Source organism: Nomascus leucogenys, chromosome 13, assembly GCF_006542625.1.
Source record: "Nomascus leucogenys isolate Asia chromosome 13, Asia_NLE_v1, whole genome shotgun sequence".
Lineage (NCBI taxonomy): Eukaryota > Metazoa > Chordata > Mammalia > Primates > Hylobatidae > Nomascus > Nomascus leucogenys.
In genome coordinates this window covers 29,549,507-29,576,964 of record NC_044393.1, presented here as the reverse complement: position 1 = coordinate 29,576,964, position 27,458 = coordinate 29,549,507, and the positions used below count along the sequence as shown (strand labels likewise).

Sequence of the window (27,458 nt, the reverse complement as noted above, 5' to 3'; positions counted from 1 at the left end):
TTCTGTAATATAACCAAAATAAAAATTACATACTTTCAAGAATGACAAAATTCAGTAGTTATACAAGGTGAATTAAAATAGTAAAGCTAGTCATAATATGAAGTCCACTCATCCATGTTCTCATTTAATCACTTTAAGAAATAATAATTATAAAAATAGGTAAAATTCCATGAAAATATTCCTATTTGTTGTAGTTCAGGAGGTCTTGCCCACATCAATGGATTGTCTGGCATCAGCCACTGTTTCAGGCACTCAAACAGTCATATCGTCCATAGATTTTGTCAAGCAGATTTGGCAGCCCAACCCGTGATCTGTTAGTCCATATGCCAGATCAAGCATGTCATTCTCCTCATCAGTGATTGCATCTAACTTCTCATATATGTGATCTTCAAAGATGAGGTGACAGGTTGAACAAGCCAGGGTTCCCTCACATGCACCAAAGCCATCAATATCTAGATTATTTTCTTTTTTTTTTTTTTTTTTTTTTGAGACGGAGTCTTGCTCTGTCGCCCAGGCTGGAGTGCAGTGGCGCAATCTCGGCTCACTGCAAGCTCCGCCTCCCGGGTTCACGCCATTCTCCTGCCTCAGCCTCTCCGAGTAGCTGGGACTACAGGCGCCCGCCACCACGCCCGGCTAATTTTTTGTATTTTTAGTAGAGACGGGGTTTCACCGTGGTCTCGATCTCCTGACCTCGTGATCCGCCCGCCTCGGCCTCCCAAAGTGCTGGGATTACAAGCGTGAGCCACTGCGCCCTTCAACCACAATGTCTAGCAGAGAATCACCAACTTCAACTTTGGTTGTTAATGTTTCACCATCACGGTTTATAAAGTGGACTGTTATTTTATCTTCTGAGCTGCTCCGCGCCCCTGCCGACACGCTCAGCGGCCGGCTCACCTCCGCGCTCCCGCCCAGCCCCCGGCTCCTCAGCAGGCCGCTGGCTCCAGTGCGGGACATGGCGTGGTGCAGCCACCGGCCGGCCAGGTCACCGAGGACCGCAGAAGCGGCGCACAGCAGCCGGGCGCCCCCAGCGGCAGCCATCGCCCGCGGTCGGGAACTCAAAAGGAATTATTTAAAGAGAGTTTTAACCTTGTGACATTTCTCATTTGCGTTGCTATATACCTAGCCTATACTATTTGTAGAATACTTGGCATAAACATGTACATGTGTCATAAGCAGTGAAGTTTTTTTGTTACATCTGGGATTTTCTGGCTTGAGTGGGATGTGAGTTCATAAATGTGATAGTTTTGTGGGGGAACTGAGAGAGCTTGGCATAAACAGGTTACTTACTGATCCTCTCTGGATATTTAAGTGTGGTAATTCATTCTTATCACTCAATGAAGTATAGGCATTATATCAACTTCTCCCTTTCCATGTTCTTCTGTATTTTTTTGTAAGAGTAATTGATATATGCAGTGCTATACACACACAATTTTGGTCAAATAATTAGTTTTATGTGGCAGGAAACCAAATGACCTATTCATTGTAGCTCAGTAATGTACCGTCCTTCAAATATGAAGATGATCCTATTAACCACCTATAGTGGGACACAAAATTTGAGTGGTTTTTCTAGGTATTTATAGGTTGCCGCTGAGAATGAGTTTCCAAAGTTAACTGGGTCTCTGCAGCTACTGGTTTTCATTTCTCAGTTAGCCAGTTAGCTGTTACGTGTACCTTTGGCTATGAGTCAAAACCAAACCTAATAACCAAACCACAAAAACCCCACCCAACCTCTGACCATGCCCATCTATGTTCTAAGTAAGTGATATAGGCAACATTATAAGTCAATAGTAGCATCATTAAAAATCAAATCACGGCCAGGCGTGATGGCTCATGTCTGTAATCCCAGCACTTTGGGAGGCCAAGGCTAGTGGATCACCTGAGGTCAGGAGTTTGAGACCAGCCTGGCCAACATGGCGAAACCCCGTCTCTACTAAAAATACAAAATTAGCCGGGCGTGGTGGCACACACCTGTTGTTCCAGCTACTCGGGAGGCTAAGGCAGGAGAATCACTTGAACCTGGGAGGCAGAGGTGTGGTAAGTCAAGATTGTGCCATTACACTCCAGCCTGGGCAACGAGCGAGAGACTGTCTAAAAGTAAATAAATAAATAAAATCACGTGTATAAAGTATATAAAAATATAGATGTGTATAATAAATATTATTAAACGTTACTATAATATATTTTCTGTATGTGTGGTTTTGACTAGACCATGAACACCTTTCTGTGTCATGGAAGATTTGAATTACCTACAATGAAGGAGATGTCAAACCTAGAAGTAGTAGACAGTGTTTCAATAGCTTTTTTCACCAGTTATTTTACTTTATTGTTTTTTAGATAATGAGCTTCAGTCCCCAAGATCTGCGAAGACGTTTGTGGGTGATTTTTCCAGGAGAAGAAGGTTTAGATTATGGAGGTGTAGCAAGGTAGTGATAATATGAATACTCAGAACTTAGTTCCTTTCCTCCAAAGGTACCATTGCACTTTGCTTGCAAGTATTATTTTCTCAATCTTATATTTTAGGAAAATGAAATATGTCAAATTATTATACCTTTATTATGCTGTAGGTACAGAATTTCAAAAAACATTTAATTCAGCACTTTCTGTGTCATGTACGGCTGATTGATTTCACTCACATCACTCATTTAATCTTCAGGGTAACCTTGTGATACAGAATTTTATAGGATGATGAAGAGGCTTAGAGACTCACCTCAGACACATAATAAATTGTAGAGCCTGGATGCAAGCTTTGTATCATCTAACCAGTAACCAGTGTTCAGTCTACCACCTCTCATATCTGTTCCACAGAAAACACAAGGCCTTATAGTGATCAGGTCATTTTCCCTACCACAGATTACTGATACAGGTAATAGTTACTCAGTTTCCAACTGAGATTAGTATATTTGTCATGAAAATATAGAAGGTTGTACAGAATAGGAGTTGAAAGTCTTAATTCTGCTTTCTTCATATTGGAGCTTGATATTGGACCCTAGAAGATAGTCTCTAGTGAGAATTGCATTGCTTATTCCATAATAATATATCACACCAGGTTAAAAATTTGCGTAGAGGTGGCATTGTGCAAAGACAAGGACTTTGAGGTCAAGATGGGATTTGAATCTTTTTCTGCTCCCAATAGTGTGACGTTGGGCAAATATTTTCATCTGTAAAATAAGAATATTAGTATCTACATTTCTAGGATTATTGTGAAGAGTAGAAATATTGTTTATTAATGACCTAGTTCAGAGCCTGTGTCTTTGTGTGCACGCTAATTGGTGGCTACATTTTAGTAGTTCTTATTTATATTATGTTTCTGAGTTTAAAATTATTTCAAAATATATGATATAATCATAGATAAAAAATATGAGCAGAAACATGTAATTTTGTATGTTAAAGGCAATTGAAGAGGAGAGCAATCATTCATTCCTAATAAGAAAATAAACTAGCAATATTAAAGTGTGTCACGAGATACAGTTATCACAAGAGGCCATGAACTAACAGCAAAAGAGATCCAGATTACAGGCTTACGCCACATGTATTACCCCGATCACCCATGTTACGTAGTTTTAGTAACCATAATCTTATGTTAATATTGGTTCATATTTTCACAATATTTGACTTAGAGTCTCAGCGTTTTTCTAATATGTGAGTGGCTGTAATTAAGTCCTTTACTGCCTCTGTGAAATTGGAAGAATTTTCATATTGATTTAATGTGTAGGGAGTAGTGGCACTTGATGGGGATTACTGTGGGACTTAGTAATAGATGGAATATTAGATTGATTTCAGCCACTCTACTCACATGGGTGAATAGTGAATTTTAAATTTGCCTATGAATAGTATTTCATTGATTCTAAGACTAATATTCATTTTATAATATCTCCGAAATTAAGATGTATCTCAGGTAAAATTGGGAAGATATAATTTAGTGGTTCATCAAATAAAGGTGCAATGTTGTCTTAGATTCTTTGAAATGTAATAATGTGTATATTACCATCTACCAGAGATGGTGTATACTACCAACTCTGTGAAATAGATGTGAGTTTGAACAGAAGCAATAAAAATCAACATGAGATTAGAAAACTATCACTAGCTGAGGGGTATAGATCCTTGAGAACTTTATAGCACTGTTCTTTGATTTGTTGGCATGGTAACCTACAAGATTTTTCATCGTAAATTTTCTTTTGATTTCAGAGAATGGTTCTTTCTTTTGTCACATGAAGTGTTGAACCCAATGTATTGCCTGTTTGAATATGCAGGGAAGGATAACTACCGCTTGCAGATAAACCCCGCTTCTTACATCAATCCAGATCACCTGAAATATTTTCGTTTTATTGGCAGATTTATTGCCATGGTAAGTGCAGGTCAAGAATTATGTTTACTTTGCTTATTCAGCAATACTAAATTTTCTCTTAGGTGCCATAACAGATCATACGAGAGAAAGGGAAGTGGTTTTTTTGTTTTGTTTTGTTTTTTATTTTTGAGACAGAGTCTCGCTCTGTCACCGAGGCTGGAGTACAGTGACACGATCTTGGCTCACTGCAACCTCTGCCTCCTGGACTCAGTCAGTCCTCCCGCCTCAGCCTCCCAAGTAGCTAGGATTACAGGTGTGCACCACCATGCCCGGCTAATTTTTGTATTTTCAGTAGAGAAGGGGTTTTGCTATGTTGGACAGGCTGGTCTTGAACTCCTGACCTCAGGTAATCCACCTGCCTCAGCCTTCCAAAGTGCTGGGATTACAGGTATAAGCCACCCTGCCCAGCCAGGGAAGTGTTTTTTTGAGATGAAGTTTCACTTTTATTGCCCAGGCTAGAGTGCAGTGGCGCCATCTCAGCTCACCACAACCTCTGCCTCCCAGGTTCAAGCAATTCTCCTGCCTCAGCCTCCAGAGTAGCTGGGATTACAAGCATGTAATTAAAAATTAGCCCGGCTAATTTTTGTATTTTTAGTAGAGATGGGGTTTCTCCATGTTGGTCAGTCTGGTCTGGAACTCCTGACCTCAGGTGATCCACCCACCTCGGCCTCCCGAATTGCTGGGATTACAGGCATGAGCCACCATGCCCGACCCAGGGAAGTGTTTTTAAATGAAAAATTCATCTAACATATTGAAATAAAATGATTATTGTACAATTATTTTAAGCGGTCTTGTTTCCTTTTTTCATAGGCTCTGTTCCATGGGAAATTCATAGACACAGGTTTTTCTTTACCATTCTATAAGTGTATCTTGAACAAACCAGTTGGACTCAAGGATTTAGAATCTATTGATCCAGAATTTTACAATTCTCTCATCTGGGTTAAGTAAGTTTCTTTTTCCATGTAATTTATTAAAATATAGTTATATGCATTCCGTGTAGTATTGATAACTTATCCTAACTGTAAGCACATAATTGGTTTATTGTATTTAAATAATCTATATATCAAACCTGTCTTTTTATTCAGTATGATAAATTTTACAAAAATACACCCAAGATCTTTGGCAATAATATGATGACCTTAGAATAGAATCTTATTTCTTCTTATTTTGATGTTATAGCTTAATATTAATTATTTAAGAACACGGGCCTTTAGTTAAAAACTTACAAATTATGATTGAATTGGTGGATATAACAAATAGTGCTAATTTCATTTGTGCAGGGAAAACAATATTGAGGAATGTGGTTTGGAAATGTACTTCTCCGTTGACAAAGAAATTCTAGGTGAAATTAAGAGTCATGATCTGAAACCTAATGGTGGCAATATTCTTGTAACAGAAGAAAATAAAGAGGAGTACATCAGGTGAGAGTGCTCCTTTTCACATTTCACTTTTTGTTTGACTATAGCACATTAATAATTGCTTACTAATACTAATGGACAGTATCTCCAAAAATAATATTTGTCTCTGTACTAATCAATATCCATGTAGGCAGTCATTTTTCATTTCTAAAAAAATTTTTTAAGTGTTTTTAAAAGAGTTTTAAGGATAAAAGTCATGCAGGATCACTCTTTTAAACATCAACTCTGTAACCACTATGCTGTATAACATGTCATTAAAAAGAATCTCAAATATATATGCAGATATTTTCACAGGGAATATTGTAAGGTGTATTAGTCCACTTTCCTGCTGCTGATAAAGACATATCCAAGACTGGGCAATTTACAAAAAAAAAGAGGTTTAATGGACTTACAGTTCCACGAGGCTGGGGAGGCATCACCCTCATGGTGGAAGGCAAGGAGGGGCAAGTCACATCTTACATGGTGGATGGTGGCAGGCAGAGAGCTTGTACAGGGAAACTCCTGTTTTTAAAACCTCATTATCAGCCGGGCATGATGGCTCATGCCTGTAATCCTAGCACTTTGGAAGGCCAAGGCAGGCAGATCACGAGGTCAGGAGATCGAGACCATCTTGGCCAACATGGTGAAACCCCGTCTCTACTAAAAATACAAAAATTAGCTGGGTGTGGTGGCATGCGCCTGTAATCCCAGCTACTAGGGAGGCTGAGGCAGGAGAATGGCTTGAACCTTGGAGGCGGGGATTGCAGTGAGCCAAGATAGCACCACTGCACTCCAGCCTGGTGACAGAGCAAGACTCTGTCTCAAAAAACAAACAAAAAAAAGCACCTCATCATATCTTGTGAGACATATTCACTGTCATACAAAAAGCAGGGGAAAGACCCACCCCCATGATCCCATGATTCAGTTATCTCCCACTGATTCTGTCTCACAACCATGGGAATTATGGAGCTACAAGATGAGATTTGGGTGAGGACACAGAGCCAAACCATATCATTCCACCCCTGGCCCCTCCCAAATCTCATGTCTTCACATTTCAAAACCAATCATGCCTTCTCAACAGTCCGCAAAGTCTTAACTCATTTCAGCATTAACTCAAAAGTCCACAGTCCAAAGTCTCATCTGGGACAAGGGAAGTCCCTTCTGCCTATGAGCCTGTAAAATTAAAAGCAACTTAGTTACTTCCTGCATACACTCGGGGATACAGGCACTGGGTAAATACAGCCATTCAAGATGGGAGAAATTGGCCAAAACAAAGGAGCTACAGGCCCCATGCAAGTTTGAAATCCAGCAGGGCAGTCAAATCTTCAAGCTCCAAAATGATCTCTTTTGACTCCATGTCTCACATGCAAGTCACCCTGATGTAAGAGGTGGCCTCCCATGGCCTTGGGCAGCACCGCCTTTGTGGCTTTGAAGGATATAGCCCCCCACCGGCTGCTTTCATGGGCTGGCGTTGAGTGTCTATGGCTTTTCCAGTCTCATGGTGCAAGCTGTTGGATCTACCATTCTGGGGTCTGGAGGACGGTTGCCCTCTTCTCACAGCTCCACTAGGCAGTGCCCCAGTAGGGACTCTGTATGGGCCTCAACTTCACATTTCCCCTCCGCACTGTCCTAGCAGAGGTTCTCTGTGAGTGCCCTGCCCCTGCAGCAGACTTTTGCCTGGGCATCTAGGCATTTCCATACGTCTTCTGAAATCTAGAGGGAGGTTCCCACACCTCAGTTTTTGCCTTCTGTGCACCCTCAGGCTCAACAGCATGTGGAAGCTGCCAAGTCTTGGGGCTTCCACCTTCTGAAGCAACAGCCTGGGCTGTACCTTGGCCCCTTTTAGTCACGTTGGAGCAGCTAGGAAACAGGGCACCAAGTCCCTAGAGTGCACACAGCATGGGGACCCTGGGCCTGGCCCACGAAACCATTTTTTCCTCCTAGGCCTACAGGCTTGTGATAGGAGGGGCTTCCATGAAGACCTCTGACATGCCCTGTAGACATTTTCCACATTGTCTTGGGGATTAACATTTGGGTCCTCATTACTTATGCAAATTTTTGTAGCCAGCTTGAATTTCTCCTCAGAAAATGAGATTTTCTTTTCTATTGCATTGTTGGGCTGCAAATTTTCCAAACTTTTATGCTCTGCTTCCCTTACAAAACTGAATGCCTTTAACAGCACGCAAGTCTCCTCTTGAATGCTTTGCTACGTAGAAATTTATTCCACCAGATACCCTAAATCATCTCTCTCAAGTACAATCGTCTCTCTCAAGTACAAATCCACTAGTCTCTAGCACAGGGGCAAAATGCTGCCAGTCTCTTTGCTAAAACATACGAAGAGTCACCTTTGCTCCATTTCCCAAAAAGTTTCTCATTTCTATCTGAGAACACCTCAGCCTGGACTTTATTGTCCATATTGCTGTCAACATTTTGGTCAAAGCCATTCAACAAGTCTATAGGAAGTTCCAAACTTTCCCACATTTTCCTGTCTTCTTCTGAGCCCTCCAAACTGTTCCAACGTCTGCCTGTTACCCAGTTCTAAAGTCGCATCTACATTTTCAGTTATCTTCAGCAGCCCCCCACTCCTGGTAACAATTTACTGTTTTCACACTGCTGATAAGACATACCTGAAAGTGGACAATTTACAAAAGAAAGAGGTTTAATGGACTTACAGTTCCACATGGCTGGGGAGGCCTCACAATCATGGTAGAAGGCGAGGAGGAGCAAGTCATGTCTTACATGAATGGCAGCAGGCAAAGAGAGAGCTTGTGCTGGGAAACTCCCATTTTAAAACCATCAGATCTTGTGAGACTTATTCACTATAATGAGAACAACACGGGAAAGGCCCACCCCCATGATTCAGTTATCTCCCACTGGTTCTCTCCCATAACACATAGGAATTATGGGAGCTACAAGATGTGATTTGGGTGGGGACACAGAGCCAAACCATATCATCAGGTTGGGTAAAATTTATAACTAAAATGATGTTTTATAGTATATCCTTTCTAATTATTTCCATTGGTTCATGCTCTTAGTCTCAAGAACTAATAGTTCATTCATACCTTCTCAATAGCAATTCTTTCCAGCCAGGGTTAAATTTTGCATATCTACTTCTTAAGTTCCAGGTTCTGCATTTCTTGCCTGGTTTTTCCCTCCATAATTGAAAGTATACTATTTAACACCATGAACTGTCATTATTTGTTGGAAAACAATCTATCCTTTTAAAAGTTTATTTTGAAATATGCTTTTAAAATGTCAATTTGTTTTTGTCAATTCTCCAGTTTTTTTGGTTATGATATGTCTAGATTTTCTTATGACATATATAGCATTCCAGAGAGGTAATGATTCGAGATTCCAAGAGATGTACTATGTTTCTCAATAGTTTTGTTGCTGGTAATATAACATTTTAAGATAATGGGCAGCTAAAAAGATTTTTAGTATCTACTTCAATAATGGCTTGCTTAAAATTTCAGAGTTTGGGGGGTTTTTAGTATTATTTTAAGAAGTATAATTTCCTTAGAATAAAATGCACTGATCTTAAGTGTACGAGTTGAATTTTGACAAATATATATATCAGCCTAAATGTGAGCATTTTATGGAGAGAAGTTGTGCTATATCACTCATTTAATTACCAATTCTGTAAACACTGTTCTATATAGCATCATGTCCATATAAACATGACCCAAATTGTGGAACTTTTTTTTTTTTCTATTCTGGACCCCATAAGGGGCCAATACACACCTCCCTTCTCCCAGCCCCAGAGGTAGGTAACCATTTCTGTTTAGTTCTATTTCTATAACTGTTTCTGATCTTAAACTTCCTAAAATGGAATCATAGAGTATGTACTCTTATATCTAGCTTTTAGTGTCTGATTTTTTCTTTTATTTGGTGTTTGTGAGATTCAGTCGTATTGTTTATATCAGTATTTTATTCCTTTTTATTGCTGAGAAATATTCCGTGCTGTGTATATCTCAAAATTTGTTTATCCATTCTCTTGGTGATAAATGTTTTGGTTGTTTCTCAGTCTGGGCTTTTATGAGTAAAGCTGCTATAAACATTCTTGTGGTGTCTTTTTGTGGACATATTTTTCTTGAGTAAATACCTAGGAGTGAAATCGCTGGGAAGGTGTTTGACTTTATTAGAAACTGCCAGTTTCCCAAAGTGTTTTTGCCATTTTGCAGTCCTACTAGCAATATTTGAGAGTTGCTTCACGTTCTTGCCAATTCAGCATTGTCAGTAATATCTTGTGGTTTTAATTTCCATTTCTTCCTTCACTAATGGTGTTGAGTACGTTTTTCTGTGCATACTGATCATTCGTAGCTCTTCTTTTGTGATGTGTGTATCCAAATCTTTTATCCATTCTAAAATTGGGTTGTCTTTTTATTTGTGATTGTTGGAGTTCTTAAATATTTCAGATCATTGATTTTAGAAACTTTTCTCTTTCCTTTGTTCCCTCCCTCTTCTTAACTTTTCTTATGATGTGTCCAGATTTCTTTCTTCTTTGACGGAGTCTTGCTCTGTTGCCGAGGCTGAAATACAGTGGCACGATCAGAGCTCACCTCAGTCTTAAACTCCTGGGATCAAAGGATCTCCCTGCCTCATCCTCCTGAGTAGCTGGGACTGTAGGCACAAGCCACCGTGCCTAGCAAATTTTTTGGTTTTTATTTTTGTAGAGATGTGGTCTTGCTATTTTGCACAGGCTGGTCTCAGACTCCTTGCCTCAAGCTATCCTCCCACATTCTGTTTTCTAATACAAGGATTTAAAGCTGCAGATTTCCAACTAAGTATTGCTTTAGCTATATCCCACAATGTTTTTTTTTTTTTTTTTGAGATAGAGTCTCACTCTGAGGTTGCCCAGGTTGGAGTGTAGTGGTAGAGTCATGGTTCACTGTAGCCTCAACCTCCTGAGCTTCAGATAGCCTCCCACCTCAGCCTCCCAAGTAGCTGGAACCAAAGGCATGTGCTACCATGCCTGGCTTACTTACTTACTTATTTATTTATTTATTGTAGGAGATGGGTCTCACTATGTTACCCAGGCTGGTCTCAAACTCCTGGATCCAAACGATACTCCCACCTTGGTCTCCCAAAGTGCTGGAATTATAGGCATGAGCCACCACATCCAGTCCACACTTTTTTTTTTTTTTCGCCGAGGCAGAGTCTTGCTCTGTCGCCCAGGCTGGAGTGCAGCGGTACAATCTTGGCTCACTGCAACTTCCATCTCCTGGGTTCAAGTGATTCTCCTGCCTCAGCCTCCCAAGCAGCTGGGATTATAGGCACCCGCAACCACTCCTGGCTAATTTTTGTATTTTTGGTAGAAATGGGGTTTTGCCATGTTGGCCAGGCTTGTCTTGAACTCTTGACATCAGGTAATCCACCTGCCTCGGCGTCCCAAGGTGCCTGGATTACAGGCATGAGCCACCACGCCCAGCCACAAATTTTGGAATGTTGTGTTTTTCACTATTTTATTTTTATTTATTTATTTATTTATTTTATTTATGTTTTATTTTTATTATTATTATTTTTGAGACAGGGTCTCACTTTGTCACCCAGGCTGAAGTGCAGTGGCAAAATCTTGCCTCACGGCAGCCTCCACTTCCAGAAGTTCAAGCAGTCCTCTTGCGTCAGCCCCCAAGCAGCTGGGACTACAGGCATGTGCCACCACACCCACACGGCGAGATGGGGTTTCACCATGTTGCCCAGGCTGGTCTTGAACTCCTGTGCTCAAGGGATCCACCCACCTCAGCCTCCCAAAGTGCTGGGATTACAGATGTCAGCCACCACATCCAGCCACTCTCATTGTATTTAAAAGTATTTGTTAGGTTTTTGTTTTTTTTTTTGAGACAGTCTCTCTGTCGCCCAGGCTGGAGTGCAGTGGTGCCATCTTGGCTCACTCTAAACGCCAACCCCTGGGTTCACGCCATTCTCCTGCCTCAGCCTCCCCAGTAGCTGGGACTACAGGCGCCTGCCACCACGCCTGGCTAATTTTTTTGTATTTTTAGTAGAGACAGGGTTTCACCGTGTTAGCCAGGAAGGTCTTGATCTCCTGACCTCGTGATCCACCTGCCTCAGCCTCCCGAAGTGCTGGGATTACAGGCGTGAGCCACCGCGCCCAGCCAGGTCTTACTATTTTTATCCTGATAATCTCTACTTTATAATTGGAGTGTTCAGTACAATTTGTGTTTAATTTTATTACTCATTTGGCTGGACTTTTGTCTAACCATTGCTTTTTGTTTTGCTATTTGTCTCGCCTTGCTATTTGTTTCTTATTTTTCCCAACTTTCTTTGCTCTTTCTTGCCGTCTTTGAATAAAGCAATTTTTACTTCCTTTTTTAGCTCTTCTGTTGGTTTTTTAGCTATACCTCTTTGTTTAACTTTAGTGGCAACTCTAATGATTATGATAATATGCATCTTTAACATCCCTATTGACCCAAACACTACTTGTGCAATATAAGAAGCTCATAGGCCAGGTGCGGTGGCTCACGCCTGTAATTCCAGCACTTTGGGAGGCTGAGGTGGGCGGATTGCCTGAGGTCAGAAGTTCGAGACCAGCCTGGCCAACATGGTGAAACCCCGTCTCTACTAAAAATACAAAAATTAACTAGGCATGGTGGCAGGCACCTGTAATCCCAGCTACTCGGGAGGCTGAGGCATGAGAATCGCTTGAACCCAGGTGGCAGAGATTGCAGTAAGCCGAGATCATACCATTGCACTTCAGCCTGGGGGACAAGAGCGAGACTTTGTCTCAAAAAAAAAGAAAAGAAGCTCATAATAATATAATTCCATTTACCTCACTCCAGCTGTTTGTGCTGTTGTTGTCGTATATTATTTCTACATGTTACAAATATAATACTTTATTACTGTTATTCTTGCTTTAATTTTTAACTATTTTCAAAAATAATCTTATATTTACTCACATTACTATTTCTGGTTCTCCTTATTTCTTTCCTCAGATTCATTTTTTTTTTTTAATCTAAGATCATTTCCCTTTGGCTTTAAAAAAAGAAAACCTTTCTTTACCATTTCACTTAGTGTGCATCTCCTGGCAATGCATTTTCTCAGCTTTTATATGAAAACATCTTTATTTCACCTTCATTTTTTGAAGGATATTGTCACTAGATTTAGAATTCTAGGTTTATAAAATAATGATGTGGTCATGTTTTTATGATTTATGTTTTAAAAAATAATCCTCATGTTGTAGAGACATATACTGAAGTATTTGTTCAAAATGAAATTATTTGGGCTGGGCGTGGTGGTTCATGCCTGTAATCCCAGCACTTTGGGAGAAGGCAGGCGGAACACTTGAGGTCAGGAGTTCAAGACCAGCCTGGCCAACATGATGAAACCCCCATCTCTACTAAAAACACAAAAATTAGTTGGGTGTGGTGGCGCACACCTGTAATGCCAGCTACTCGGGAGGCTGATACACAAGAACTGACTGAACCTGGAAGGCGGAGGCTGCAATGAGCCCAGATTGTATCATTGCACTCCAGCCTGAGTGACAGAGTGCAACCCTGTCTCAAAAAACAAAAACAAAATAAAATTTTAAAAAAAGAAATTATATGGCTTGGCAATGGTGGCACACACTTGTAATCCTAGCACTTTGGGTGGCCGAGGCAGGAAGATCACTTGAGGCCAGGTGTTTAAAACCAGCCTTGGCAACACAGAGAGACCCCATCTCTACACACAAAACCAAAAATTAGCCAGGCGTGGTGTTGCACACCTGTATTCCCAGCTACTCGGGAGGCCGAGGTAGGAGGATTGCTTGAGCCCAGGAGGTCAAGACTGCAGTGAGCCAAGATTGTGCCACTGTTCTTCAGCTCAGGTGACAGAGTGAGACCTCATCTCAAATAAATAAAGAAAAGAAATGAAATTATGTGATATCTAGGATATGAGTAGGGGCATAGATGAAATAGATGGGCATTGTGATGAAGCTTGGACATGTGTACAGGGGGTTCATTATATTCTACTTTTGAATATATTTTAAGTTTTTTATAATTTTTTGAAATTTATTTTTATACTCAGAATTTAAAGATAAGATCTAAACTTCCTGATAGGTTTTTTCATATTTGTTTGCCAGAATGTTAGCTGAGTGGAGGATGTCTCGAGGTGTTGAAGAACAGACACAAGCTTTCTTTGAGGGCTTTAATGAAATTCTTCCCCAGCAATATTTGCAGTACTTTGATGCAAAGGAATTAGAGGTAATGAATTTTCCTTCATTCCCCTGTACCATGCTAGTAAATAATGCCTTAAGTTGTCTGCTTTTAACTCACTTTCCCATCTTTCCTGTTACTGTAATATTTTTTATACTGGGGCAAAATGTTTTGAAACATCCCCAATGGTTAAAGAAAATCATAATTTATCCAAAGATAAAACAATAGTATTACCCCCCCCAAAAAAGTACAAATATTAGAGCTTCTCTACAATTGAGTGACTTACTTCCCTGAATATGTATATATATGACACCGTGCATGGAACCTTGCCTTCATGAGCAATGTAGATATAATTCTTGATGTATAGTTGATAAGTCAAAGCCTACTGATTGTTATTCTAAAGCTTTGCTTAGTCTTAGTCTTTCCTTATTTATGTCCAGCTGTTTTTGTACAGTTACCTTAGGAAACAATTTGTCTTTTTCATCCCTAAAGGTCCTTTTATGTGGAATGCAAGAGATTGATTTGAATGACTGGCAAAGACATGCCATCTACCGTCATTATACGAGGACCAGCAAACAAATCACGTGGTTTTGGCAGGTTTGTTTTTAAATTTATTTCTATTAGTTGACACAGCATAATTTTTTAGAATTTGCTTACCACATATGGAAATGAGTCACAGGTCAAAATGTACCAGTGTATATAGACCCCTTAGTCCATGCATTATAATAAATGAATACAGATTATAACAGCATCCTTTTAAGACTATTGCCAAGTAAGCCACACATACCTTGCATCTTTGTCCAAAGTAGAGTGTAAGACAATTCCAGATGATAAGATTTACCTACATTTGATTTAAATGGTTTTGGGGTTTTATAGGACTGTGTAGTATGTTTTTTATCATTTATACTTCATTATATAATGTTCAGAAGGCAAAATTTAAGAGACTTGGTTTAAAATCATAATGGTATCTCTCTAAAAATGTTTGCCTTAAGCATAGTATATGATGTTCAACATCATTAGTCATTAGAGGAATGCAAATCAAAACCACAGTGAGGCTGGGTGCGGTGGCTCACTCCTGTAATCCCAGCACTTTGGGAGGCTGAGGCGGGTGGATCACAACATCAGGAGATAAAGACCGTCCTGGCTAACACGGTGAAATTAGCCGGGCATGGTGGCGCATGCCTGTAATCCCAGCTACTTGGGAGGCTGAGGCAGGAGAATCACTTGAACCTGGAAGGCAGAGGTTGTAGTAAGCCAAGATCGCACTACTGTACTCTAGCCTGGGCGACAGAGCAAGACTCTGTCTCAAAAACAAAAACAACACAATGAGATACCACATTACACTTAGTATTATTTTTGAAGTGGAGAAGAACAACCATTGCCAAGGGCACATTGCTGGTGATAGTGTGAAATACCACACCACTGTGGAAATAGTTTGGTGGTTCCTCAAAATTTAAACATAGAATTAACGTAATATCCAGGAATTCCAATCCTTGGTATACAGCCCAAAAAATTGAAAGCAGAGACTCAAACAGATACTTGTACACCAGTATTCATCATTCATTTACCCACACAAAATGTGGTATATACATATACAGATGCTCCTGGACTTGGAGTTTTATCCTTTATATCCATCATAAGTCAAAAATATCTTGAGTTGAAAATGCATTTAATACCCTTATCATAACTTACCCATTGTAAAGTTACATTGTAAAGTCACAACTTACCCATTGTAAAGTTGAAAAATCATAAATCGAACCATCATAAGTCTAGGTGCTTCTCAACTTATGATGGAGTAATAAACCCAATAAACCCATCATAAAGTCAAAAAATTGTAAGCCAGGCACTGTCTGTGTTAGAATATTATTCAGTGCTAAAAAGTAATGAGGTTTTTGTTATGTGCTACAACATGAACAAACCTTAAAAACATTATGAATTTTAAGATAAGCGAAGTAAGCCAGACACAAACGGACAAATACTGTATAATTCCACTTACATGAGGTTACTAGAATGGGCAAATTCATAGAGGCAAAAGTAGAATATGGGTTACCAGAAGCTGCAGGGAGCAAAAATGGGAAGTTGTGTTTAATGTGTACATAGATTTTACTTGGGATGATGAAAAAGTTGGAAATAGTGGCGATGGTTGCACAACAATGTGAATGTACTTAATGTCATTGAATTACATTCAAAATGGTTAAAATTGAGAATTTATGTTGTGTATATTTTACAAAAATTTAAAAGATTAAATTAAAAAAATCTGGTATACATGTAAAAAAATTCATATGAGAAACTTAAACTGAGCTTCTATAACAAGTAGGGTTACAATTGTAGGATAATTGATAATAGTACAACAGGATAAAAATTATTCCTTACAAAAAAGTTTTTGGCTGAGGCAAAACAGTTCTACTACAGGCTAGAAACATTCTCTAGAAATCTATTATTTTGAGTCAGAATTGTATAAAATAAAAACCACATAATTCTAGCTATGTGTAGCTATACCAAAACCTAAAGAACATTGAGAAGAGGAGGTAATTGGGATATATCCTGCATCAGAATTCTGTGAGTTTGATTAAAGTTGTTTATTAAACCAAAAAGTCTATACTGACTCAAGGTCTGTATCCTGTGTAGCCACATGAATATCCTATAGGATGGGCAGATCTGGGGCTGGGGGGTGGTGGTGGGATGGGGAGTCACAGGAAGGGCTGCCCTAGAAGAGCTAATCTTAAAACTGCATGAGTACGGAGCTCTTGGTCTCAGTCCATCTTACTTTTTATATACCCCTTTAAGTATGTCATCCTAAGATTTATATAAGGAAAGGTTGGGTGGGGCTTTGATAAACATGGAAATGGCCCTCCATGCATAGTGTTAAGTAATTATCTAATGCAGTGGACACCAGGGGTTCCTTTAAGATTTGAAATGAGCTAGATACAGTGGCTTGCTCCTATAGTCCCAGCTACTGTGGAGGCCGAGGCAGGAGTACTGCCTGCTGCCCGGGAGTTAGAGGCTGCAGTCAGCTATGATTGCACCACTGCACCCCAGCCTGGGCCACAGAGCAAGACCTCACCTCTAAAAAAAATAAAAGATCTGAAATCATTATTTTTCTTTCTTGTTTAGTGTGCTGAATGTAACATATGACATATATATCTCTTTAAATATACTTTTAACAGTTTGTTAAAGAAATTGATAATGAGAAGAGAATGAGACTTCTACAGTTTGTTACTGGAACCTGCCGATTGCCAGTAGGAGGATTTGCTGACCTCATGGGTATGTATACAGGATCACTTTTCCTATACAGAAAATTGTTTACCATGCTGCTTCACGTAAATGTGTATACAGCCTATTAGAAACAACAAAGACAGGGATAGCCATTTTCTTAACTATTCCCAGTTAGCGTGGATTTGTATAACCTTTAAAATAGTTTTTAATCCTTACCTCTGTAGAAATTTTTAACCCTCAAGCTAGAACCCACAGCTAACTCATTAGGACAGCAGTCTTTCTGTATGTAAATCTGTTCATTTAGTCATTTGCCAAACATGTGTCTCTTATGAGTCAATCACTATTGGTTGTATTATTTAACGATGTGAGAAGATCATTATATAATACAATAGTGGATTGTAGTTTCCGTATTGTGTTTAAAACCACTCTTCCCTGGGAGACTGGGAGTTCTTTGAGATATGGATTCATATCTTCATCTTTTTATTTCTTGCCCCTGGCAAAGTGCGTGTTACACAGCAATCTGCTGCTTAAAATGAATATTGAGATGAATGACTATGGAAATATTTACTTTGTTACTAAATTATTTAAGTAAATTCAAATATTTCCTTAATACCAACATTACACCAAGTATCATAGGAGGATACACAGAGAAGTTAAGATCCCTAAGCCTGCTTCAGAGTGAAGCAGAGTCAAAATTAGGAGAACTAAGCAGGTAATTTTGCATACAGAGCATGGAACCAGTTTAGAAAGTAGTTTAAAAGCCAGATCAAAAGAATTTGGATATTATCGTGAGGGTATTGGAAGCTGTGGAACTTTTTGAAGAGAGGAAAACTTGCTCAAGCTGCATTTAGGAAGATTTGATAGGAAGATACAGTGTGGATTAAAAGATGGTGAAGGCCTAGAGATAAGAAGAAATCATTGCAGCAATGATGAGAACCTGATCTCAGGAGATGGAAGTAGAAATAGAAAAGAGGGTAGATACTAGAGAAAGTTCCAAAGGTAGAAACAGGTAGAGAGCTTAATAGAAAATGAAGTGTAAGAGAGGGGTATCAGCAATAATTGTCATGTTATGAAACATGGAGCAATGGAGAAGTTAGGAAGTATAAAGAGTATGCATGGTTGTAGATGTTGGGGGAGGATGCTGAGCAGCTTAGAACCTGCTGAATTTAAGGTAACTGCCAGACAACCAAGTAGAAAACCCCAGGGGAACAGCTGTAGAGGTAACAATATATGAGTTAGAGTTAAGAGGAAACAGAAGTTGAATCATCAGAGCAGTGACATTTGATGCTGTGAGAATGTGGTCTTAGGCAGAAATAGAATACAGAGAGGAGTAGAAGGCTAATGCCTAGAAGCATCTGCATGTAGGGATAAGACAGAAGGAGATAGCCTAGGCCAGGCACAGCCTCACGCCTGTAATCCCAGCACTTTAGGAGGCTGAGGTAGGTGGATCGCTTGAGCTCAGGAGTTTGAGAACAGCTGGGGCGACATGGTGAGACCCCGTCTCTACTAAAAATACAAAAATTAGCCGGACGTGTTGACGCACGCTTGTAGCCCCAGCTACTCGGAAGGCTGAGGCAGGAGAATCACTTGAACCTGGGAGGCAGAGGTTGCAGTGAGCTGAGATCGCGCCACTGCACTCCAGCCTGGGAAACAGAGTAAGACTCCATCTCAAAGGAAAAGAAAAGATGGAATTAGTCTGGAAGCCAATTTAAAGGAGAGACCAGAGAGTGAAAAGAAGAAAGAAATAGTATACTGTCTGAGAAGCAATTAGAAGGAATTTTTTTCTTCAGTGGTACAGAGAGGTCTCAGAAGGGTGATTTCTAGGAAAGTTTTTGTTAGAAGACAGAAACAGTGAGCTTGTGGTTTGGAGAATTTTAGAGGCTATCTAGTTTATTTTGTTTGTTTTAGTTTCAAATTTTAATTTTTTACTTTTTAAATTATTCTTAATTGACGTAATTGTACATATTTAGGACTACAGTTTTTATTTTGATACATGTATACAATATATAATGATCAAATTGGAGTAATTAGCATATCCATCACCTCAAACATTTATCAATTCTTTGTGTTGGGAACATTCAAAACTCACTTTTCTAACTATTTATAAACACACAGGCCAGGCGCAGTGGTTCACACCTGTAATCCCAGCGATTTGGGAGGCTGAGGCAGGAGGAACACACAAGCCCAGGGGTTTGAGACAAGCCTGGGCGATATAGGGAGACCCTGTTTCTACAGAAAATTTAGAAATTAGCTGAGCATGGTGGTACACACCTGTAGTCCCTGCTATTCAGGAGGTTGAGGTGGGAGGATCACTTGAGCCTTTGAGGTGAAGGTTGCAGTGAGCCAGGGTCATGCCACTGCACTCCAGTCTCAGTGACAGAGTGAGACCCTATCTTAAAAATACACACTCTGGGCGTGGTGGCTCAAGCCTGTAATCCCAGCACGTTGGGAGGCCGAGGCGGGCGGATCACCTGAGGTCAGGAGTTCGAGACCAGCCTGGCCATCATAGTAAAACCCCTTCTCTACGAAAAATACAAAAAAAAAAAAAAATTAGCTAGGTGAGGTGGTGGGAGCCTGTAATCCCAGCTACTTGGGAGGCTGAGGCAGGAGAATCGCTTGAACCTGGGAGGCAGAGGTTGCAGTGAGTCGAGATTATGCCACTACATTCCAGCCTGGGCGACAAGAACAAAACTCAACTCAAAAATAAATAATTAAATAAATAATACACACACACACACACACACACACACACACACACACACACACACACAGTAAATTGTTGTTGATTATAGTCATTGTATAGTGCTGTAGAACACTAGAACTTATTCTTCCTGCCCATCTGTACTTGTGTATCTATTAACCAACCTTTGGCTCTCCCCTCCTTCCTGCCACCCTTCTGTAGTAACCACTGTTCCACTTGGTACTTCTGTGAGATTGGCTTTTTTAGCTTTCACATGAGTGAGAGCATGCAGTATTTATCTTTTTGTGTTTGGCTTATGTCACTTATAATGTCCTCCATGTTCATCTGTGTTGTCATAAATGACAGAATTTTGCTTTTTTTTTAAATGTCTGAAGTATTCCAGTTTGTTTATACACCACATTTTCTTTATCCGTTTACCTGATGATGGACACATAAGTTGATTCCCTATCTTGGCTCTTGTGAATGGTGCTGCAGTAGACATGGGAGTGCAGATGTCTGTTCGACATACTGATTTCCTTTTCTTTAAATGAATGCCCCATAGTGGGATTGCTGGATCATATGGTTGTTGGGAGGCTGAGATGGGTGGATCTCTTAAGGCCAGGAGTTTGAGACCAGCCTGGCCAACATAGTGAAACCCTGTCTCTACTGAAAATACCAAAAAAAAAAATTAGCTGAGAGTAGTGGTGCACGCCTGTAATCCCAGCTACTTGGGAGGCTGAGGCACAACAATTGCTTGAACCTGGGAGGCGGAGGTTGCACTCTAGCCTGGGTGACAGAGCAATACTCTGTCTCAAAAAGTTAATAATAATAATAAGAAGAAGAATTTACATCCCCGCCAACAGTATATGAGTTCCTCTTTTTCCACATCCTTGCCAGCATTTGTTATTTTTTAATCTGTAACAGTTACTCTAACTGAGTTACTCTAACAGTTACTCTAACTGATGATAGTTCATTGTGGTTTTGATTTGCGTCTCCCTGATGATTAGTTATGTTTAACATTGTTATTTTGAGAGATATCTATTTAGCTCATATCCCATTTTTTAATGCATTGTTTTCTTTTTTGCTGTTGAGTTCTTGTATATTCTGGATATTCTTTGTTGGATGAATAGTTTGCATATACTTTCTCCCATTCTGCAGATTGTCTCTACACTGTGTTGATTGTTTCCTTTGCTATGCCAAAGCTTTTTAGTTTCATATAACCCCATTTGTCTATTTTTGTTTTTGTTGCCTGTGCTTTTCATGCCCTCTTTATAAAATCTTGGCTCAGGGCCAGGCACGGTGGCTTGTGCCTGTAGTCCAGCTGAGACGGATGGATCACCTGAGGTCGGGAGTTCAAGACCAGCCTGACCATAGAGAAACCCTGTCTCTCCTAAAAATACAAAAATTAGCTGGGCATGGTGTCACGTGCCTGTCATCCCAACTACTCGGGAGGCTGAGGCAGGAGAATCACTTGAACCCAGGAGGCGGAGGTTGAGGTGAGCCGAGATCGTGCCATTGCACTCCAGCCTGGGCAAGAAGAGCAACACTCCATCTCAAAAAAAAAAAAAATCTTTGCTCAGACCTGTGCCCTAAAGCATTTTTCCTGTTTAATCCATTTTGAGTTGATTTTCGTACATTGTGAGAGAAAGGGGTCTACTTTCATTTTTTGCATATAGATTTCTGTTATTCCAACACCATTTATTGAAGAGAGTGTCCTTTCCCCCAGTGATTTTTCTCTTTTTTTTGAAACAGAGTCTCGCTCTGTTGCCCAGGCTGGAGTACAGTGGCGAGATCTCAGCTCCCCACAACCTCTGCCTCCCGGGATCAAGCAATTCTCTTGCCTCAGCCTCCTGAGTAGCTGGGATTGCAGGCATGCACCACCACGCCTGGCTAGTTTTTCTATTTTTAATAGAGATGGGGTTTCACTATGTTGGTCAGGCTGGTCTCGAACTCCTGACCTTGTGATCTGCCTGCCTCGGCCTCCCAAAGTGCTGGGATTACAGGCATGAGCCACTGTGCCCAGCCAATGATTGTTCTTAGTGTCTTTATTGAAAATCAGTTGGATGTAAATATGTGGGTTTGTTTCTGGGTTCTCTTTTCTGTTCCACTGGTCTATGTGTCTGCTTTTATGCCAGTACCATGCTGTATTGGTTACTATAGCTTTGTTGTATATCTTGAAGTCCAGTAGTGTGATGCCTCCAACTTTTTGTTCAGGATGTCTTTGGCTATTCAGGATCCTTTGTAGTTCAGTATGAGTTTTAGGATTGTTTTTTCTATTTCTGTGAAGAATGTTATTGGTTGTTTTTGTTTTTTGAGATGGAGTATATCACTCTATCACCCAGTCTGGAGTGCAGTGGCACATTCTCAGTTCACTGCAACTTCTGCCTCCCGGGTTCAAGTGATTCTTGTGCCTCAGCCTCCCAAGTAGCTGTGATTACAGGCATACACCACCACACCCAGCCACTTTTTGTATTTTTAGTAGAGATGGCATTTCGCCATGTGACCGGTCTGGTCTTGCACTCCTGAACTCCGGTGATGTGCCCACCTTGGCCTCCCAAAGTGATGGGATTACGGGCGTGAGCCACTACACCCATTGGTATTTCTGTAGGGATTGCATTGAATCTGTAGAAATTTTTAATAGTACGGTTATTAGTGGAGTATTAATTTTTCAACCCATGAACATGGGATGTCTTTACATTTTTTGTGTGTTTTCTTCAATTTCTTTTGTCAGTGTTTTATAGTTTCTGCTGTAGAGATCGTTCACCTCCTTGGTTAAATTTATTTTTAGGTTTTTGTTGTTTGTAGCTATTGTAAGTAGGATTGCTTTCTTGATTTCTTTTTCTTCTAGTTTGTTGTTTTATAGAAACACTGCTGATTTTTGTATGTTGATTTTGTATCCTACAACTTTACTTAATGTGTTTATCAGTTCCAATAATTTTTTACTGGTGGAGTTTTTAAGGTTTTCTGTATATAAGGTCGTGTTGTCTGCAAACAGGGATAGTTCAACTTCTTCCTAATTCTGATGCCCTTTATTTCTTTCTCTTACCTAATTGCTTTGGCTAGGACTTCCAGCAGTTTGTTGAATAAATGTGGTGAAAGTGGGCACCCTTGTCTTGTTCCATATCTTAGAGGAAAAGCTTTTAGTTTTCTCTGTTCAGTATGATGTTGGCTGTGGGTTTGTAATATATGGCCTTTATTATGTTCAGGTACATTCCTTCTGTGCCTAACTTGTTGAGAGTTTTTCTTATGAAGTGATGCTGGATTTTATTAAATTTTTTCTGCATCTATTGAGAAGATTTTTTCTGCATCTGTTGAGAAGATCATATGGTTTAGTCCATCATTCTGTTGATATACTTTGTTATGTTTATTGATTTGTATATGTTGAACCATCCTTGCATCCTTTGGATCTTTTTAATGTGTTGCTGAATTTGATTTGTTTGTATTTCATTGAGGATTTTTGCATCTGTGTTCATCAAGGATATTGGCCTATAGTTTTCTTTTCTTTTCTTTTTCTCCTTTTTTTTTTGTTTTTGTTTTTTGTATCCTTGTCTGGTTTTGGTATCAGGGTAATGCTGGTCTTGTAGAATGAGTTTCAAAAAATTCTCTCTTCTATTTTCTGGAAGAGCTTGAAAAGAATTGGTATTAGTTCTTTAAATGTTTGTTAGAATTCCATTGGTTCCTAGACTTTTGTTTTCTTTGATGGGAGAATTTTTTTTTTTTTCTTGAGACAGAGTCTTGCTCTTTCACCCAGGCTGGAAGGCAGTGGCATGAGCTCGGCTCACTGCAACCTCCGCCTCACAGGTTCATGCCATTCTCCTGCCTCAGCCTCCCGAGTAACTGGGACTACAGGTGCCTGCCACCATGCCCAGCTAATTTTTTGTATTTTTAGTAGAGACGGGGTTTCACCATGTTAGCCAGGATGGTCTTGATCTCCTGACCTTGTGATCTGCCTGCCTCAGCCTCCCAAAGTGCTGGGATTACAGGCGTGAGCCACCGTGCCCGGCTTTTTTTTTATTATTATTTTTGTTTTTGAGACAGTCTCGCTCTGTCACCCAGGCTGGAGTGCAAATGGGAGACTTTTTATTACAGATTCAGTCTTGTTACTTATAATTGGTCTTTTCAGCCTTTCTGCTTTTTCTTGGTTCAGTCTTGGTAGGTTGTATGTGTCCAGGAATGTATCAATTTCCACAGGTTTTCTAAGTCGTTGGTGTGTAGTTCATAATAATTTCTAAAGGTCCTTTGTATTTCTGTGGTGTCAGTTGTAATGTCTCCCTTTTTGTTGCTGATTTTATTTATTTGGGTCTTTTCTTGGTTTAGCTAGTGGTTTGTCAATGTTGTTTATCCTTTCAAAAAAAAACAACTTTTCATTTCATCGATCTTTTGTCTTCATTTTTAGCCTCATTTTTGTTTATTTCTGTTTTGATCTTTATTATTCCTTCTAGTAATTTGGGGTTTGCCTTGTTCTTGCTTTTCTGGTTTCTCAAAGTGTATCATTAGGTCATTTATTTAAAATCTTTCCACTTTTTTGATGTAGGCATTTATTGCTATAACATTACCTTTTAATGTTGGTTTTGCTATATTTTATAAGTTTCAATATATTATGTTTCCATTTGCATTTGTTTCATGGAATTTTTAAATTTCCTTTTACATTTCCCCATTGGTCATTCTGGAGCACGTTTAATTACCATGCGTTTATACAGTTTTGAAAGTTCCTCTTTTTATTGATTTCTAGTTTTATTCCACTGTGGTCAGAAAATACATGTGACATTATGACTTCAGTTCTTTTAAATTTGTTGAGACTTGTTTTGGGTCTTAATATGTGGTTTCCCCAGGAGAATATTCCATGTGCTGATGACAAGAATGTGTATTCTGAAGCTGTTGGATGAAACGTTCTATGAATGACTGTTAGGTTCATTTGGTCTGAAGTACAGTTTAAATCCAATGTTTCTTTGTTGATTTTCTGTCTAGATGATCTGTCCCGTGCTAAGAGTGGATGTTGAAGTCCCCAACTAGTATTGGAGTCTGTCTTTCCCTTTTAATGTAATAATATTTCCTTTTTATATCTGGGTTCTTTGGTGTTGGGTGCATATATATTTATAAGTCTCATATCCTCTTGTTGAATTGGTCCCTTTATCATTATAGAATGCCCTTTGTCTCTTTTTATAGTTTTTGATTTAAAGTCTGTTTGCCTGATATATGTATGGCTACTCCTGCTCACTTTGGATTTCCATTTCCATGAAATATCTTTTTCATCCCTTCCTTTTCAGTCTGTATGTGTCTTTATGGGTAAAGCAAGTTTCTTGTAGGCAGCATATGATAGTTGGGTCTTTTTTTTTTTTTTTAATCTATTCAGCCAGTCTGTATCTTTTTAGTAGGGAATTTATCCACTTATATTCAAGGTTATTACTGATGGATAGATCAGGACTTACTCCTGTCATTTTTAAAATTACTTTCTAGTTGCTTTATATATCCATTGTTCCTTTCTTTCTCTCATATGTTTATCATTATGGTTTTTGCGCTTTTCTATAGTGCTAAGGTTTGGTTCTTTTTTCCCTTAGTGTATCTGCTCTACCAGAGTGTTATATTAATACTTTTTGTGTATTTTCATGAGAGTGATATCATCTTTTCACTTCCAGATGTGGGACTCCCTTGAGCATTTCTTATAAGGTGATGAATTCCTTCTATTTCCCCATGTCTGGGAAATACTTTATTTCTCTTGTATGTCTGAAGGATGGTTTTGCTGGGTATAGTAATCTTGGCTGCCAAGTTTTTTCTTGCAGTACTTCGAGTATTATCTCATTCTCTCTTGGTCTGTAAGGTTTCTGCAGAGGCGGCCATCTAGTTTAAACTTTCACCCAGCACAGGAAGAGAAAGTTTTAGAGGTGGTGTATATAATTCTTTAATGTGATGCTTCTTGACCTTGGGGATGGATCCAACATCCCACTTTTATTAATATATATTCAAGCCGGGCGCGGTGGCCCACGCCTGTAATCCCAGCACTTTGGGAGGCCGAGGTGGGTGGATCACGAGGTCAGGAGATCGAGACCGTCCTGGCTAACACAGTGAAACCCCATCTCTACTAAAAATACAAAAAATTAGCCGGGCGTGGTGGCGGGAGCCTGTAGTCCCAGCTACTCGGGAGGCTGAGGCAGGAGAATGGCGTGAACCCTGGGAGGTGGAGCCTGCAGTGAGCCGAGATCGCGCCACTACACTCCAGCCTGGGCGACAGCGAGACTCCGTCTCAAAAAAAAAAAAAAAAAAAATATATATATATATATATATATATATATATATTCATAATATCCCCTTTAATACACTGATTTATGGATGAAATAACCTATTGACAATCCCTAAAAAATACTTATACATAGCCTTAACTGTAATATAAGGGATTAAATTTTTTAGGTAATTTATAATGAAATAATATGTGTTTTAATACATGTCTATTTGGGGACAACTATGTTAGAAGATATACCTAAGAAGTCAAATATTTGTTCCTACTTATAAGAAAAGGTTTAAGACAAGATCAAAAGCCATTCTCTATAAGAAGTACTGGAAAGGCTGAGTGCGGTGGCTCACGCCTGTAATCCCAGCACTTTGGGAGGCTGAGGCGGGCGGATCACCTGAGGTTGGGAGTTCGAGACCAGCCTGACCAACATGGAGAAACCACGTCTCTACTGAAAATACAAAATTAGCCAGGCATGGTGGCACATGCCTGCAATCCCAGCTACTCAGGAGGCTGAGGCGGGAGAATCGCTTGAACCCGGGAGGCGGAGGTTGCAGTGAGCTGAGCTGAGATCGCACCATTGCACTCCAGCCTGGGCAACAAGAGCAAAACTCCATCTCTCAAAAAAAAAAAAAAAAAAAGAAGTAGTACTGGAAAATAAAAGAACAGATGAGAAAGATAAATAATAGACTTAAGTATATGTGATAACAAAAGGAGGGAAGTAACCTAAATAAAGTACGAATAATACACCTGCGAAAATAAATTATAGATGGTCAAGGTGGAGAAAAATGAGGTAGATCTTAAAAGCATAGTATCAGAATATATCTTCTGTCATAAAATTCTACTATAGGCCAAGGCTCTAACATGTAAAAAAGCCTCGGAGACCATAACATTTGAAAGGTGACTGAAAATAGGAACATAGGTACAAAAGTCTACACAGAAGTTGTATGGTTTAGGGACAGCGTTAGAGTTTTTAATAATTTGGTTTTAAATCTATTAAAAGCAATTCAGAATCCTTTCTGTTACATACTAATGTGCATTATTAAATGAAACTCCTTTCCATCTATGTAGTTAAATATGCTGCTAGGTACGGTGGGCACACATCTGTAGTCCCAGTTATTTGGAGGCTGAGGCAGGAGAATTGCTGGAGCCCAAGATTTCAAGGCTGTAGTGCACTATAACTGCTTCTGTGAATAGCCACTGCACTCAAGCATGGGCAACATAGTCATACCCTGTGTCTTAAAAAAAAAAAAGTTATAAAAAATGAAATGTGACCAGGTACAGTGACTCACACCTGTAATCCCAGCACTTTGGGAGGCCGAGACGGGTGGGTCACTTGCGGTCAGGAGTTCGAGACCAGCCTGGCTAACATGGTGAAACCCCGTCTATACTAAAAATACAAAAATTAGCCAGGCGTGGTAGTGGGCACCTGTAATTCCAGCTA

At 39.7% G+C, this 27,458-nt stretch overlaps 2 protein-coding genes across 5 annotated transcripts in view; one reads left to right on the top strand and one right to left on the bottom strand.

Annotated features, from left to right (window-relative positions):
- LOC105740713 (adrenodoxin, mitochondrial-like) lies at nt 1-1,825 on the bottom strand. Its single transcript, XM_012511996.2, has 2 exons — nt 747-1,825; nt 1-464 (listed from the first exon to the last, which is right to left on the bottom strand). Exons 1-2 carry the CDS (start codon nt 1,036-1,038, stop codon nt 253-255), a joined length of 504 nt encoding a protein of 167 aa, XP_012367450.1. The 5' UTR covers nt 1,039-1,825; the 3' UTR covers nt 1-252.
- Nucleotides 1-27,458, top strand: part of ITCH (itchy E3 ubiquitin protein ligase) — a 143,967-nt gene that overhangs the window by 107,748 nt on the left and 8,761 nt on the right. For all 4 annotated transcript variants that reach the window (XM_003273541.4, XM_030825515.1, XM_004090124.3 and 1 more), the window contains 7 exons: nt 2,335-2,423; nt 4,186-4,345; nt 5,156-5,289; nt 5,626-5,766; nt 13,820-13,940; nt 14,385-14,489; nt 17,060-17,156. In XM_003273541.4, the coding sequence (XP_003273589.1) occupies nt 2,335-2,423; nt 4,186-4,345; nt 5,156-5,289; nt 5,626-5,766; nt 13,820-13,940; nt 14,385-14,489; nt 17,060-17,156 (847 nt within the window). The remainder of the gene's footprint in view (nt 1-2,334; nt 2,424-4,185; nt 4,346-5,155; nt 5,290-5,625; nt 5,767-13,819; nt 13,941-14,384; nt 14,490-17,059; nt 17,157-27,458) is intronic.